The sequence below is a fragment of the Zootermopsis nevadensis genome, unplaced genomic scaffold (genome assembly GCF_977971745.1).
Source record: "Zootermopsis nevadensis isolate Lab colony 2312 unplaced genomic scaffold, Znev_1.0 Znev_ptg000002l, whole genome shotgun sequence".
NCBI classification, from domain to species: domain Eukaryota; kingdom Metazoa; phylum Arthropoda; class Insecta; order Blattodea; family Termopsidae; genus Zootermopsis; species Zootermopsis nevadensis.
In genome coordinates this window covers 15,450,704-15,466,948 of record NW_028259134.1, presented here as the reverse complement: position 1 = coordinate 15,466,948, position 16,245 = coordinate 15,450,704, and the positions used below count along the sequence as shown (strand labels likewise).

Here is a 16,245-nt window from a genome sequence, read left to right as displayed (position 1 = left end):
AAAAATTTGTATCTATATATATAATACGTGTAGCTTTGGGCCTACTTTTATCTGCCACGACAAATCTACATAAGTCATAGATGCATTTATGTAGTCAGCAAGTATAGTCAGTTCTTAAAAGTAATACAAATTAATACACAATGCGTTTCAATGTCATTTCATCGACTTCAACAGACACACGCAATTCCTTGATCCATGTGTGGATTTATGTTCTCGAACCATTAAAATTCCGGTTGCATTTAAGTTGGGTTTAATACCTGATGACAGCTACAGAAAAAACTTCATAACGTAAACAATAATTTCTGTTGGTACCACTGAAGCGAGTTTAATAATTTATAACACTGTAAGTCCGCCCAATAAATTCAAATCGAATAAAGACACTTCACTAACCTGAATATACAGATTTACTGAGTTTATAAACATGTCTCTGATATGATTGTGTAATAATTATTTCAGTTAGAGTGAGTAATCCTACTGTAATTAATATCCACTGCACAGACTAAGTTTAAATTACAGCAAACACATTAACTGCTCCAGTATGACTAAATAAGTTATGAATGAGGTCGGAACTGTTTTTAAACGAGATTAATGCCGGATTTGTACGAATATATATTAATGGTATGAAGCCCACTTCATCTCACTTCAAACACATTGTCCTTTGTAACACAAGGTAATGAAGTCAACGCATTGAACCGGAGAGTCTAAAAATCACTCAAATTCTGAATCATAATTCATTCGGCACTGAAATGACCAACAGAAATAAAGACGAGTGTCGCAGAGAGAGACAGAGACATACAAATAGCGTCTGCTTCACGCTTGACGCCATTGAATACTTTTACACCAACTCTCCGAAGCTGATTGGCTCACTACGGCACGTGACAGTGACGCACAGAAGCGTCAAAAAGTCAGCCACCATCTTTCGCGCCGGTTACTTTATAACGCACGAGCACGGCTTTCCCTTCTTAATAAGACATTTTTACAAGAACAGTAGTTACTCGAGAGTTTCATTTACAATCACAAAAGAACTTAATTGCTTCTTACCTCTATCAGAGCATTTCTCTTCGACAAATGCTCTCGGAAGAGACATGGATTTCAACTCACCTGCAACAGAAATAAACGCACAAGGTAAGAAAGAATGTTGAGTGAAATCAAGATCAAATGATAACTAAACTGTGTCAAGGGGCGGGATGCTGCTATCTCTTGCATTAGAAATGTGATCCGCGAGCAAACTAAGAGCCTGTGTTTAAACACGCAGTGCAAGACCAAAAAAACCGCTTCACAGAATTTTCCGCTCTCGAAAACACACGGGAGAGACATTGCACACAATTTACAAGTGCATCCTGCGCAATTTTGCACAATTAACCTTTAAAGTTGCGTGTTTTCAACTGAAGTGGGGGAAGACCCACTGACGCATATTACTGTTCCAACGAAACTCGAGTATAATTTTCATCCCATCTTCCGAAATTAGAATTACACTTTTATATTTAAAAACCTGTGAACATCTAGATTTCCTGTGTGAAAAAACCAGTTTCCTACCCATTATTTAAACAGAAACAAGAGAATGTAAAACGAAATAATACTAGAAGGAATTAAAATAACACACGACATAATTATTTAATATATACATGTATGATTTGAGGTTTTCACAGCGGTAAGTATGAAGATTTCTGTCTTCTGGGTTGTTGCGCTATCGCCCTGTTGACGGAGGCAGTATGATCTCTGAAACTTTGGTAAACATCTACCAGACTACACGGCGCAACAACCCAAAAGACAGAAATCTTAATATATACATGTAAGAATTCAGAATACACTTGTCAGTAGCAATTGCATAATAAAATGGTTAACTGTGAGAGAAACTTGTTTGAGAAAAATATCAATACCTGTATAAAAAATAAAAAAGTCGTATAAAGTAATAATAAGTTGAGTTTAACATCCCTTCACCTACCCACCCTAAAGCCACTGCTGACAGGAGGAAGTAATCTAGTTTCAGAAGCATAACACGTTTTATAATTAATTTACACAACACAGTTTGTAGCGTCTGACTGAATGCTGAATTGGGCAACGTAAACCAGAAGCCAGTCACGTGATTAGGGCAAACTACGAAGACGTAGAGAAAGCGTGGAGCACTTGGCTTGTTAGAAACTACTGTTTGCAGCGTTATCAGTGGAGAATGCCTTTGCATGTAACACAAATTTCAGGGCATCCCACATAAAAATGCACAACCGGCAGCAAATTAAAATTCCATACGCACGATATTCTAAGAACACAGGAAATTCACGAGGAAACCCATTCACAAAGGGTTCATTGTTAGAAGAGCTTGCTCGCTTCCTTCCTTTCGCAACAAACAAGGATGCAAAGGAAATCAACACGCTATGCTAACAGCCCACTAATTTATCTATAAACTCAACGACTAAGACCTCTTAGATCGGTGCTACATGCACACAAGGATCGGAATGAAAATGGCAGATACCAAAGTTTCCAGAGAACAAATTTCGACACCTTCATCGCAGTGTAAAAACTGAAAAATCTCCATTTTGCCTTCAGTGTGTTTTTGGGCTTCGAACGATTATCAGAATAAACGGAAATTATTTCTCTAAACTGCGTGCACCACTTGTTTTTGTAATGGAGACACGTTGTAATTTCTTTGAGGCTGGAACAGAGATTTTTAGTTATTATTGAGATGAAGTTTTCATGTCGCAAGATAACTTCGAGTTTCATAAAGTAAAAGTAAAGCTGTCCCACTATACGCCATGTAGGCGCTTGGGGGGAGTGGAGGTATAGCCCCTCTCTTCCTTGACCTCGGCACTAGATGGGGGTGAGTGGTCAGCTTCACGCCCCGGCCGGCTTTACCCCCGGGAAAGGACCCCGGTACCCACTGTAGAGGAGGCTGAGTTGACAGTCAAAAACCATCCCACGAACGGGGAGGTCGAGGAAGCGATAGCGCAAATGAAGTCTTGATCCATCCATGCCATTTAAAAATTCCCTTCCTCTCTTACTGTGACGGAGACAAGGCTCACGGATATTTTGCGTCCAGTATTGATACGCTATAGGCATAAACAGGCTAAGTGGGAGACTGTAAGACGATGAATGCGGTGTTGGAAAGCGACTATATTTCTTCAAACAGCGTGAGTAATGGTGTACAAAGTGCCCGAAGGAACTCACTTCTCCTCCCTTCCGACTCATAATTTATCATCATTCTCATAATTTCTTATCCGATATATTTTCTCAGTCAGTGATGTAGCCTTATCAGGTAACCACAAAACAAACAACCACTTCAGTATAAATGGGTAATTTTCCTCAGTCACTATAGAACTAGTAGCAAAATGTGTTTATACAATGACATGGGAGAATATGAATTCGTTGTTCCAAGTGTTTGTAGTTCTTTTAGTCGCGAGTCTCGATGTTGGACAATACTTGTACATTACAACTTTATTTCAACCAGTTTAACAGAAAGTACCATTTACAATATGATCTGAAGTTGTCCGCACTAGCCAATTTGCGTCTCTGTACAAAGTCCGAACAAAAACAGCTTATTCTAAGCAGGAAAGTCGTGCCTTAAATTCTAAACATCGATTAATGCGACATGGCGGTTGAGCGAACTCTTCAGTTTAAACAACATGGCGAGGTTATGAAATATTTTCGATGCAGTGACGATAGCAGATGAAACTAGATATGTAAAATGAGGTACTAGGGAGAATACAAACTTGTACACAAATATATGATTTGAAAGCATATAAGCATATAAAAAGAAAACGGAATATTCCACAGTAATATCATTTATTCGTAGTAGTGGTAGTACTGAGGATGTAAATTTCTCGTGACAACCCTCCAAAAACCAACAGTTATCAAAGTCAAAACGAATTCTCGGAGAGTATTAACCCCACATAAGGCCTCGTATCCTATAGCGTCGATGCCAGCATGCTTCCACTGATATGTGATTCGCGTTGCACCCCCCCCCCCCCGATTGTCTACACCAACACCATGAACGGTTCAAACTGGATGTATAATAATAAGATGCGTGAAACAATGCCCATCAACCTTGATCCGAATCGTTCGTACGCTTATTAACGACGCTGTATACACAACACACACTGCACGCAGTAACCAGTTAGGAACCCGTGGGTTTAATGACATGCTGATACGAGGGGTTTCATAATTTACACTTTTTCCCAATTACGTTTATTGTTAGTGTGATTATTATAATGGAGGATGAGGCATACAGCATGCAAGGACAAAATTAAAAATGCAAGGAAAACTGTAAAGTACGATATTCCTTACGACTTAGGGTATGTGTAGATGGAAAAAAAATTGATTTTGGAGGAACAGGACCTGAAGGTTCCATCTAACTAGTAGTTGATACCACTCACGAGCTTTTGAAAATGCCGTTAAGGATCTTAGGCTTACATGAAAACAATTTGATCTGTGAAATACCAGCTTTTCAAGAATAAACTACCATGTAACTCGACTGAAAAGAGTTCAGTTGATTAATGAAAAAAATAATTCCTATTACACTTAAAGTTGCCTTGTCAACAGCATAGGCAGTACTGTATGAAACTCGGGTATTCCCCAAGTGCTAACCATTTAACCGGGTCATTTTGGTCAAGTAACGGACTTTGGTCTCGAAAGAAGAAAATATACAGTAAGACTACAATGTTACGTCCTCTGGTCCTCCAAATGGCCGGTTCAGCCTAATGGACTAATACGAACAGGGACTTTGAAACACACGGTAGGAAAACTGCAGTTGAGTCACGCATCGCTCATAAGAAGTCGAAGTGATTAGCCAGCCAGCCAGTTGCTTATCGCGACACGAAACATTACTCCACCTACATGCTAGGTTCGTGAGGGACCGCGAAACACGTGCTACACTTTGTAACCATTCCCAGTCTTGGCAATATCGTGAATAATTCAAGAAAGTCGGCCCAGCACTGCACTCTCAGGGGATAACATTTTCACAGGGCTGTGTTCTGGAAGGGGGGGCGAGTTCTCTGGTCCTCTGAAATGCCTGACTCATGTGGTGAAATAAAATTGTTTCAGAAAAATTCCTTTTTCAACTGCTAAGGTACGCAGCTCCTAATTCTGAACTCGCGAGTTTACTCGGGGCCTGTTCATAGCAGTGAATTTTAACTCGGCTCGTTACGACTTGGTTTCACCAACGGGACGGCAAAGCAGGTATTCACCGACCTGCGCGGTGGTGTTCCTTCCAATGTTACACATGCGCACGGAGCAGAGCGTAACATACTACCCTCCATTGCACCTGGACCCATTCAATAAGAATCCAAAATAAGATTTCTAATCGCCCTGATGACGGAGGCAGTATGACCTCTGAAACGTTGGTTAACATCGACCAGAATACACAGCGCAACAACCCAGAAGACAGAAATATTCATACTCACCGCTGTGAAAACCTCAAATCATACAGAGCCAAAATAAGTTATGACGACAGCAGAAAGGTGGTTATGTTGTTTGTTGATCGGAAAGGATGCGGAAGGAAGTGGTCGTAGCTTATTTCAAAGCATTTCCAAGTAAATTTCTACAGGAGCCAAGGAAAACTATGCAAACTCTCAAAGTCGCTGGTCTGCGGTTTCATATCCAAACTCTGGACGTCGGAATTACGATGTTCAGTAAAGGTGCAAGTCGCTAGCTGAAACAATCCCCCCTTACTCCGACGTCATGTCAATTCCCAAACATTTCGCTGACTAAAGAACGATGTAACGTTATGTAACATCACAAATGCAGCTATTTTATTCTAATATGTCTTAACACTGCGCATCCGATAAAGTCCATTTCATTCAGCCGTGCATTAATCACTGGTAACACAGACCTACATAGAAGGGGGTGGTTAACATTTCAATGTTTTAAGCCCGGTAGGATAAGTAATTATTTTTCGAACTGACTCGTCTACCGCGCTCTGCCAATATTCATGAGCGTCCACTTCATATCAAATGGGAATGGAACTGAAATATTGAGGCAATGCACTTAATTCTACACAGAAAATTTAATGCAACATTTTACAACGTTTTAATATGAATCCGACAGCTTCTGACCCAGTCCACAGGTTTTTTGGTACCCTATCAGCTTGATTTTATTCGCAGGTCTGATATCCCGAAGATTTGCTCGCGATATTGTCTGTTTATTCTACATTGTCTTCCACTACTCACCTTCACCAAGCCGATTTTTAAGTCTGGTCCGAGAAACAAGAATATTTCTCCAGATGTAACCAAGAACTAACATTCCAAATCATGCATATGAAAACCATATGCACGACAAACCACAGTGCAGCGTAAGTTATCAGAACTAAACAAGATTGGAAAGCCCCCACGCGTTTGCACGGGACAGGGCCTGGTTCAAATGGTAGGAATCAAACGTTACGTAGAACACATCGGACTTTCTCAGCCATTGTTTCTTCCCAAAGAAAAAGATACTTGTAGCTGCCCCTTACAAATTTGGCAACCGATATCCCTGTACCGTTCTTCAAACGTCGTTAAATTATTAATTTGCTGATTAAGGTCATTCACGCATTTAAAAATATTAATGATACGATAGTCAAAGCAGATTTCAAATATTTTGGGATTCACTCTTAAATTTAAAAAAAAGGCAAATGATGATGATATCAAACCTGACTCCCATCTTTCAATACAATGCAAGAACAATTCGACGTAGTAGCTAAATAAACAGTTTCACACATTCACAGTTACAAAATTACGACTTTAAAAATTTAAGACGCTAATAATGATACGTTATGTAAATATGTTACGTATATGCGTACCTGCCGTGATAATCTCAAGTCTCAGGCGTCTATCCACTGGCATTTGGCTTCTGGTTGTCCTCAAAACCATAGCGAACGATCACTTCAACGAAAGTGTAGAACTATGATAATGACTGGGTACCACGATATGCAGTCGATTGTCTCCCGATTTGAAGTAAAATTAGGACGAGGTTACACTGCATAAATATGCGAACTGACTCGCGAAATCTGCCACCCCCCTGTGGAAGGGTTGGGAGTCCAAAGGGTAAAGTGCACGTCCTAGAGATCGCCTTTAATTAGGAGTGCTGCAGGGCTCGGAGAATCTTAGTCACGCTCGGCGGTACCTCGAGAGGGGTCTCAGAAGTAGCAATCTGAACTACTGGTTCTCTTTCTATGAATCTGTGTGAACATATTTTCAGAGATTTGTGGTTCTCATGTCGAAGATGTTCTCGCCTTGGTCTTATAGGTGACTACCGTGTTGGAGAAAATAGGGGGAAGATATCCGATTCGAATTTTGGCCAGATTACAGGACATTTAGAGTTTGTTCCTAGTTTTACTCAGTAACTCCATGCGAATTCCGGAATTTCTTCAAACACACCATGATACTTCCTCCATCGTTTCAAGTTCATCGAATGCAACCATCGTAACATTCGACGCGAAATTACCTTTACAGCTGATACGGCTGTACATCTCCGAAAGAATGCTGAAACAAGGCACAGACCTGTCTGTATCAGTCAGTACCGACCCATCATTAACACTCTGTCAGCATCTCGGACTATAGAGCGTCAAATATGAAATCATGATTAAAAAGTAAAAAACTGTAAAGGACATGGAAGGAAGCGGCTGTGACCTAATTCAAAGGTACTACCCTGAAATTCACTCGGCCACGACGCTCGGTACAAGCATTCAGTCAATCAATCACGTGGTCAGCCAGAATATCCGAAGACATGTCGAGTTAACTAGCTTCGGAATTCCATCCCGGGACCATACAAACACGAGGCAGGTGTGTCACCAACTGTTCCTTTTGTGTAATTGAAATCAGTAATGTTGCTGTTACAAAATATAAAAAGCTGATTCCTAGCGTGTGTACCGCGGAAACACTACCGTTTCAATAATACTAAGAATTCAGTCCGTGCAGCAGAGAAAACACAACACTTTTCCATTACATAGATGAAATGGTTCATGGTGTTAAAGAAAATGATCTCCTTTTACAGCGAGAACGATACAAAACTTAGACACAAAATGGAACGCTATTAATTCTTAAATCTTAGAGCGCACTGGGTTTTTGAAAGTGGCTCTACAGGGACAGCCTAATTGGTCGACTGTTCCTGAAAATGATTCATAGCGTCACTTACAGACGCTTCGTGTGTTACGTGGAACTTGCTAAACAAACCCTAAATGCCCCAGCGACGTGGCCAGTGGACTTTGATTCTGTGACCTGGAGTCAAGTTTTATCTGCATCTGACTACCAGAATGACAAACCTGTACACTGCTGAGACCGATCCAAACAACGCATTATCTGATCAATCGGTTGGTAACAGCTGTCAAAGTCGAAGATCGCCTTCGGGGGTTTAACTCTTGCCGAGAAAACCTTGTAGCGCTTGGAGGCGAGTCACGCAGTTCCAGCCGGGATGTGAGAGCTACGTTAAACTTTATGACTGAACGCACAGTAGTTTAAAAGGCGTCACACACTGACAGAACGCAGTAGGCTACTACCACCAGAATCTTCACACTGAAGCGTCAGTTGCTACATCCAGAGACATCGGAAACCGTGTTTTAAAAGACGCTGTTACAAAAACGGGGTGTCGTGATGTAGGAATTGATACTTAAGCGTATACAATTTTATGTAATTTTTGTAAACTGACTATTCAAACCTCCCTTTGAACGACGATAAGCTAATGGACACTCCATGTATGTCACGCCGTCTGGCAGTCTGCTTATCTGCAGTACCTTTCAGCGACTCAGTCCATGTCTGATTTTAATTAAATTCAAAGAAGAATCCCATAATATACAGTATCAACAAAATATAAATTACAACTGTCAGTTTCCTTATAAATTTAAAAAGTTCTGAGCAGACCTGTAAGTGACACTCAAACAAATTAAGATAACCGCTACTTCACTCAGGAAGACGGTACCTTATGATGCAAAGTTTCTGTTTAATGACGTGCATGCTTTCTTACAAATTCAATAATACTTCAATTAGGCAAAAAACGTTCGTGGACACTTTATATGTATGAGTGCGTGTTTTTATAACATGCTTATTTGCTTACATGAAATGAGCCCGAACTTTTTTTCATGGGCTACTGATAACAGAGAATCTCATTTTGAGAAAAAGAATCACGTATAAATCAATCCCATTCACCTCAACAAGAAGAGAATGCAATCACACGACAAATTCTAAAATTAGTCAACCTTTAATTGTAGTAAAAAGCAGTTATTGTGTAATGTAGCAAAAGTATTGAATTGTTTAATTACAGAAAATGTTCTCCCATTTCCAAATCAGCAGCCAAATTACGAGTACATTACATTATTCATTACGAAATAATGAAGTAATTCCTTGGCTGGGAAACAAGTGTGATTCAGGTTACTTAACTTCCCACAGTTCTTGTAATTTATAACTAAGTGCCTCGAAATATACAATGTGGTATGAAAACGAGGTCGTCCAAAACTTTCAGTAAGAATAAGGCCATGCCGGTATCATCAACAAGACATACACCAACAACGCTTAGTGTGTGTTATTTGTTTTAATACATGGAGATCAGTATATTTGTGCCTGACGTACAATCTCGTTACAGCACAGGATCCAATCAGGCTGAGAAGCGAATAAGGAATTTTAGGGGCTATAACATAAAATGTACGGCCAACTGGTCAACAGCTGACAAAGTCCTGGTGAATCATACCACGAAGAGTAGTAATTAAGTCGCCTGTTTTACCCGGAACGTTCAGTCAAGTCTGCTGTGAAGTGTTCAAAATGAAGCAAAACAAAACTAGTCTCTGGAAGCGACGTCTTCCTGAGTTACTAATTCGTCTACAAGATCTAAATTAAGACTCACAAACTGAAGAACCCATTAAACATATGCAGACAAACGTCTCGTCTTTTATAATAATTTTTGGGACAGGAAACTCCCCAACGGCGAACAATGATTAATGACATTATGGGCCTGGTAACTAAAAACGAGCTATTTTCTGTCCGAATTCCAAAAATATCGTCCTGTAATGTTCTAATACAAAGTCATTACCATGAAACGTAGGCAACTAATGATACTGTGAAGGAAAAATAACTGGGTTTTTAAAACGAGAGCGAAGTCTGCTACGACCTATTTTGCATGTATCTACGTCACACTCCTGAATATCCCCGCATTAATCCGTTCGTATGCTGATAAAGAAACCTGTTCCATGAACGTGTGATTTATATTGCTGGTAAGCTTTAAGAGAACTTACCGTGACATGGCAAAACGTGTTTTCTACTGATATTCTAAACCACCGTTAAGACCTCGAACCGAAGAGACCGTGCTTCTGTGCGACATATGTCGTGCGTAGCATGCAAAGAGTTACCAAATATATAACGACGAGCAAGTAAAGCGATCCTGCCTTATCTGAATGTACCACTCTGATTCACAACGTCGCCTGGGACAGTAAGGAAAACCACGAGAAAAGTTAGTCAGGATATCATACACTAATATGTATTGGTTATTAGAACTAACACTATGAATCGAATCGATTATTTCTCTTAACTTGAATTTTATTTTTCTTCGATTACCCTATCGAGAAACACTTTCATTTGCCAGATTCAGTGCGTAAAAGTTGCATTAAAATTGTCATTACTGTTGCAGTCATTGTAGCGTGCCAAGATTTCGGCGCCAGTGAAAACATTACGTACTGGGAAAGTTTCTACAAACAAATGCTGCATTATGCAACAACATAAGCAAGCATGGCTACTGCTTCTCTCTTTTTTAACTTACCTAGCCTACTTTTTAGACCGTTCAGTAGTTTCACGTTAAAAATAAAGATCAGTAGCTGTGTTTTTCGCCAGCTGAACTGCTATCAATTCCGCAAGGTAAACTAAGTACCTTGGCTACTTATTAATAAAAACCTACCCTTATTCCGAGACCAAGTCAAGTGCTGGGTAAAAGATGAAGCCCCTACCAAGGAACAAAGGGTATAACGCGTTGGTTATTCAGGGCTATCGCACATCGCGGTGATAAATGAATATGGGGCAATGGTGAGATAATGATCAGTACGAGAAAACCGAAAAACTCTGACAGAAACCTGGTCGAGGGTCGTCTGATCAACCGAAATTCTCGCTTGAAGGTACTGGGACTGAACCGGGGCCTTAAAGGTGAGAAGCCAGGGTCTAGACCCTTGAGTTATATAGTAACACTGGTTTGTTAGTAAATGATGAAGGTCAGAGAATTGAATTTCAAATATAAATTCCACCCACCCAGTTGCGAAGTTCACATTATCACCTACAGATTTCAACGACTATTTCTGTGGCAAATATACGAAAATTTTTATCGTTGAAAGTACTGCCCATTACCGACACAGCAGACATGCTTACCTCTGGCAAAGTCGCCTTCATTTGCCTGCAACATGCAAACGCCGAATACCAGAAGAGCCCACATGTTTCAGATGGGCATTCCTGGTGGGAATGTCACATGCATGTTGTGACAGCAGTTATTATGAGCCACGAGTGGGCAGGAGGTACAGAGGAATGCAATAGGCTGTCGTCCAAGTAAGAGAACGACATCCACTTCTTTGTTAACAGCTCGGAGTACGCTATGCTAACGACATTTCCCAAGAACCGACTACAGCGTATCTTGTTTCTGGACAGTGAACAATTCAGTTGTACAATTTTCTTACAGCGAGTACACAAAGTCACAGAAGCTTGTAAGACGCAGTTAACTGAAGCGAGTATTCGTTACTTGTGACGGTTTTTTAAATGTTTCCTGGCACAAGACAAAAATGTCAAGGACGTATGGGATCGACTCGCACATTACAAGTCAACGTTATTCACTCGACTGCAGAACCTCTTCAGGAGCAAAATCAACTAATACAAACTCGTAAGATTTGAGGTTTTCACAGCGGTGTGAATGAAGAATTCCGTCTTCTGGGTTGTTGCGCTGTGTAGTCTGGTAGATGTTTACCAACGTTTCAGAGGTCATTCTGCCTCCGTCATCAGGGCGATGAAGATTTCTGTCTTCTGGGTTGTTGCTCTGTGTAGTCTGGTCGATGTTAACCAACGTTTCAGAGGTCATACTGCCTCTGTCATCGTTGGTTAACATCTACCAGACTACACAGCGCAACAACCCAGAAGACAGAAATCTTCATACAAACTCATATTATAGCTACACCAAATGAAATTTTTTTTACAGCATATTATCTCAGAAACCGGCGCCTACTGTACGAAAAGACGAGATACTTGTCTCTATTTTTCGGTCTACTTTCCGTTGACCCCATTTTCGTTCAAATCCCAGAGCAAAATCTGATGGCATTTGCTTGTCAGCGCAATATTGCTGAAATAATTTCGTATCAGTACCTCCAGTAAAGAGTAAAAGTGTAAAAACTAGAGGGAGACCACAAAAGTAAGAAAGAGGCAAAGTGAGAAGATAAGAATGAAATAAATAAAAATCTAAGAATATGTGAGAAGTTCAGTTGTATCTCTGTGCGCACTTGAAGATACGTCCATCCATGACTGTGCCGAAGTAACGTCACTTCCTTCCTGCGGTCCACCAGGGTTCTTCCGTCCTCCTTTAAACTTCCTGTCGCAACACTCCACGCCCCCACCCACCTCCAAGTTGATTATGAAAACTACCGAGCTTCTCCGCTAATTTCGCAAACAGATAAACATTCAAAGTAATCTTCCTATGCAAAGTCTTCACTAAAATATTCTGTGGCGGGGGGTGGATGGATGGATGGATGGCTACGCATGTATACCCCTCCACGCCCGTAGATAGAATCCTATTTAGTACTTATGTTTCGTAATATTCCTGAGACTGTACAAACGAAAATATTAAGAGAAAACGTTAGTGTTAATGAAGTAATTTTACTCCACATCAAAGGAACACCAACGTCGTTATTTCTTTACGGCAGGAACCATAAACTGGTGAAAACACCAAAGTCTAAAATGAGGTATACCCCAGTACTAGCGCTCTAGGACGACGCAAAGCGTACACATAATCAGATAAGACAACTAAATCCAATACATATTACCAGAATTTTATCGCTACTTAACCGGCTTTCGCTTACATTCACTTCGTAAGACTGCTTATATATCCGTTTCCCGCAGCTAAAATGACTTGTACCTCTGCCTAAAATACCACGCAATGAAGAGATACGGAGGAGTGGAGGTAAAAATACACACACTATTAACCTCGGTACCAGATAGATTTGTTCTAATACAAATATTGTCAGAGTGTTTGTATTTCGAGCAAGTTTTACTTCATTTCAGTAGAGAAAACACGGAACCGAGGTTAGAATTCGTGAAAATTTACCTCCACGCCCAATAATTTGCCTCCAAAGCATGAGGCTAAACACAGAAATACCACTGCCACTGCATTTAATACGAGGTCGAAACAAAGGCCTTTGTATAAAACCACCAACATGTATATAAGGAATTTCCAAACCTAATTTATGGGAAAAGGGTTTAAGATAAACTTGCAGAAACCGACTCTGGTACCGCACACTGTGCATAAATTTCGCACATTAGCGTACAGCAGCACAGCCTTCAGGCCACCTGTAACAATGCTCTTCAAACAGAATTACTCAGCTTCGTGCACTAGATCCGCCATATTTTGTTATGATAAATACTCGTGTGGGTGTTCGTGAGGGGCGCTTTAAAAAGGTAATTACGTAGTCGCACGCCAAGCGTAGGTGTCAGGTAGACGTCACCACGACGCTTTGCTCAAGGTGAGGGACACTTACATAAGCCAGAAGGACAAATCCGGACTTTGCCTATAGAGAGAATTACAAGAACCCCCGAAACTCTGTCGTGAAACGTGGTCTCCGGACCAAAATCTGAAATTGGCAGCTTCCGAATACGAAGCGTGTCATGCATTCAGCATCAGGCCACAAAAGGAAATTTATTCGCAAAATAACTATGTAAACGGTTACACAATTAAAATATATGACTCCTCTCAACATCACCATCATGAAAACGAACTTCACAATCGTTGAGTCACCGAAAACCGCAACTGAGCGATGGGCAATCCTACTTCGTAGGTAGGTTTTGGGTTCGATAACCGGGAAGGAAACATGACCAGAGTTTACTCATGACCTTCCTCAAATCCTCCAGACAAATATTAGACTAATATCTTAAACAGGCCACGACCATATCCTTCACACCCAATGTTTAACGTAGTATTTAACAAGTGTCGTAAACTATGCAACGAAAATAAGGGACGAAGTTATTTTGCAAAATAAAGTGATGAGAAGAAACAGGAAGAACACCACAACGGACGAGGACTTACGTTTGCCTCATAAACAAATTTCACAAGAGGAAGCCAAATGTAGGGAATAAATTAACAAGACATGTGACCGGAATACAACTCATGACTTGACTTATGGTCTAGAGAACGACCCGCTCTTAACCATTGCATTAAGATGGATTAAATACAACAGCAGAGTCCGGATGTAGCTCAAGTGAAGCCGCCATCCTGGAGGACAATCGCGCCCACGTCTCGACTCCCCTCCCTCTTGGCACGCACTCACGCACAGCAGCTGTTGGTTTCCTCAAACCCACGTCACGCACGAAATCAGGATCAAATCAGTAATTCATCACGTGACTTAAGAATAGCACTGCATATTAATACGGCAGTTCGCTCGTGGCACAAGAGACATTTAGCCGGCTTCACACCACGCAGCACCCGAGTGATTAGCACCCTCTGCTTCGTATTCGGGAGGCCATGGCTTCGAATCTCGACCCAGAGGCCGTCTATCATGTGGGTTTCCTCAGTCTCTCCACCCAGATAGCGACATGGTGCCTTAAATTATGCCACGACCGTTTCCTTCCTTCCTTCCTTCTTAGCTATAACACGAACTTTTCAAGCTGAGAATGTGCTTAAACTCGCAAATAAAATACAAAACCAGACTGCATTTGTGTTACATTGCGGCAACATCAAATTACATACAAGACAAAAAGAAAAAAAGTATATCACAGATATCTTTATAAAGTTTATTAGTAATTATTTTGAATTTAGCTAAATCACATTTTACATCAGATTTCTAGGTTGAATAAAAACTGTTTTAAAGGTAAAAAAATGCTCTGAAATGCTGCGAACTGCGGGTCTTTCTTCACAGAATTGGTTACATAATATATCTAACAGAACTCCAACACAAAACCACGAAGATATGCTACTGCATTATCGATTTCAGATTTGATAGGTAAAAGAACAGTTTGGTCGTAAAATATGAATTTTGAGAGTTAAATGTTTCTGTTCTGTGTACCAGATTCAGACGGCCCCCTGCCCTCTAAAGTATAGAGTCGTAAATATGTAAATCTGTAACGAAACCCTCTTGGGCCATGCTCAAAGCAGAATCTCGGTGCCTTGAACAGGAATGACAAAATTCTGGCTCATAAGCCAAATGGGGCAACTTTCAAATTTACCCCAAAAATGAAATTTTAAAACATCAAATAAAGAATCGATGCTGATTCTTGGGTGGATACCATAAATTTCGCCCAAGAGACTGGAGTAAGGGTAGCGCGAATTATAACCTATTAGAGTTCGAATCTTTCCTGACTGACGTCGTCCATCGTTTTCTTCAGTCATTCCTGTAACCCCTGCAGACAGCAGTTCCTCCAATTTTATGCAATACTCTCGTCTCATTTTACAATACATAAACTTACAGTACATACAGCTTCGTTAAAAAAACAAATACATTCATTACTCAAGGGCACTGACAGGGAACTGAGAATTGGCCTAGGAAGTGTTTTCTGTCCATTAAAATGGAAATACGGAAGTAATAAACAATGGTACTGACTGATTAATGGATTTATAGTCGAAGTCCTGTTAACACATTAAAGAAACCGAACTATAACGTACTTCAGCGGAGTACAAAATATTTTCCAAATGCTTTTTGTCGCTAATTAGCACACCTAACTGATCTAGATATTCATTCATAATAGTTACAGACCTGAGCTGACCGTACTACTGCAAACAACACAACTTACAGTCAGAAATTATTTTACTCTATATTGTGTTCAACGTTCCCCTAACTTACACATTGATATTACTCTTCCAAAAAAACCCTTTCCAAAAAGTTTCCCCTGTCAGCATTCCGATCCCACTTCTCGTCCACCCATAAATATCCAACCCACTGTAACCTCCCTGAATTCGGCAACATCGTTCGAAAACAGGAGGTTTTAGAACCGCAAGCTGCAAACAGACGTGAAACCCGGCAAAAACCGATAAGCCAACACCCTAACATAACCCCAGCAAAGGATTTTATAGTCTACGTATAATTTTAAACTTCGAAAAGAGAAAGATTTCTCCGTAAAATCATGA

The 16,245-nt window shown here is 40.5% G+C and overlaps 1 protein-coding gene across 17 annotated transcripts in view; it reads right to left on the bottom strand.

Moving 5' to 3' along the window:
• Positions 1-16,245, bottom strand: part of raskol (Ras GTPase-activating protein raskol) — a 262,564-nt gene that overhangs the window by 64,531 nt on the left and 181,788 nt on the right. For 12 of the 17 annotated variants that reach the window (XM_022084520.2, XM_022084516.2, XM_022084517.2 and 9 more), the window contains one exon: positions 1,042-1,101. The exons of the other annotated variants lie outside the window; for them this stretch is intronic. In XM_022084520.2, coding sequence (XP_021940212.1) covers positions 1,042-1,101 — 60 coding nt within the window. The remainder of the gene's footprint in view (positions 1-1,041; positions 1,102-16,245) is intronic. 17 annotated transcript variants of the gene reach the window in all.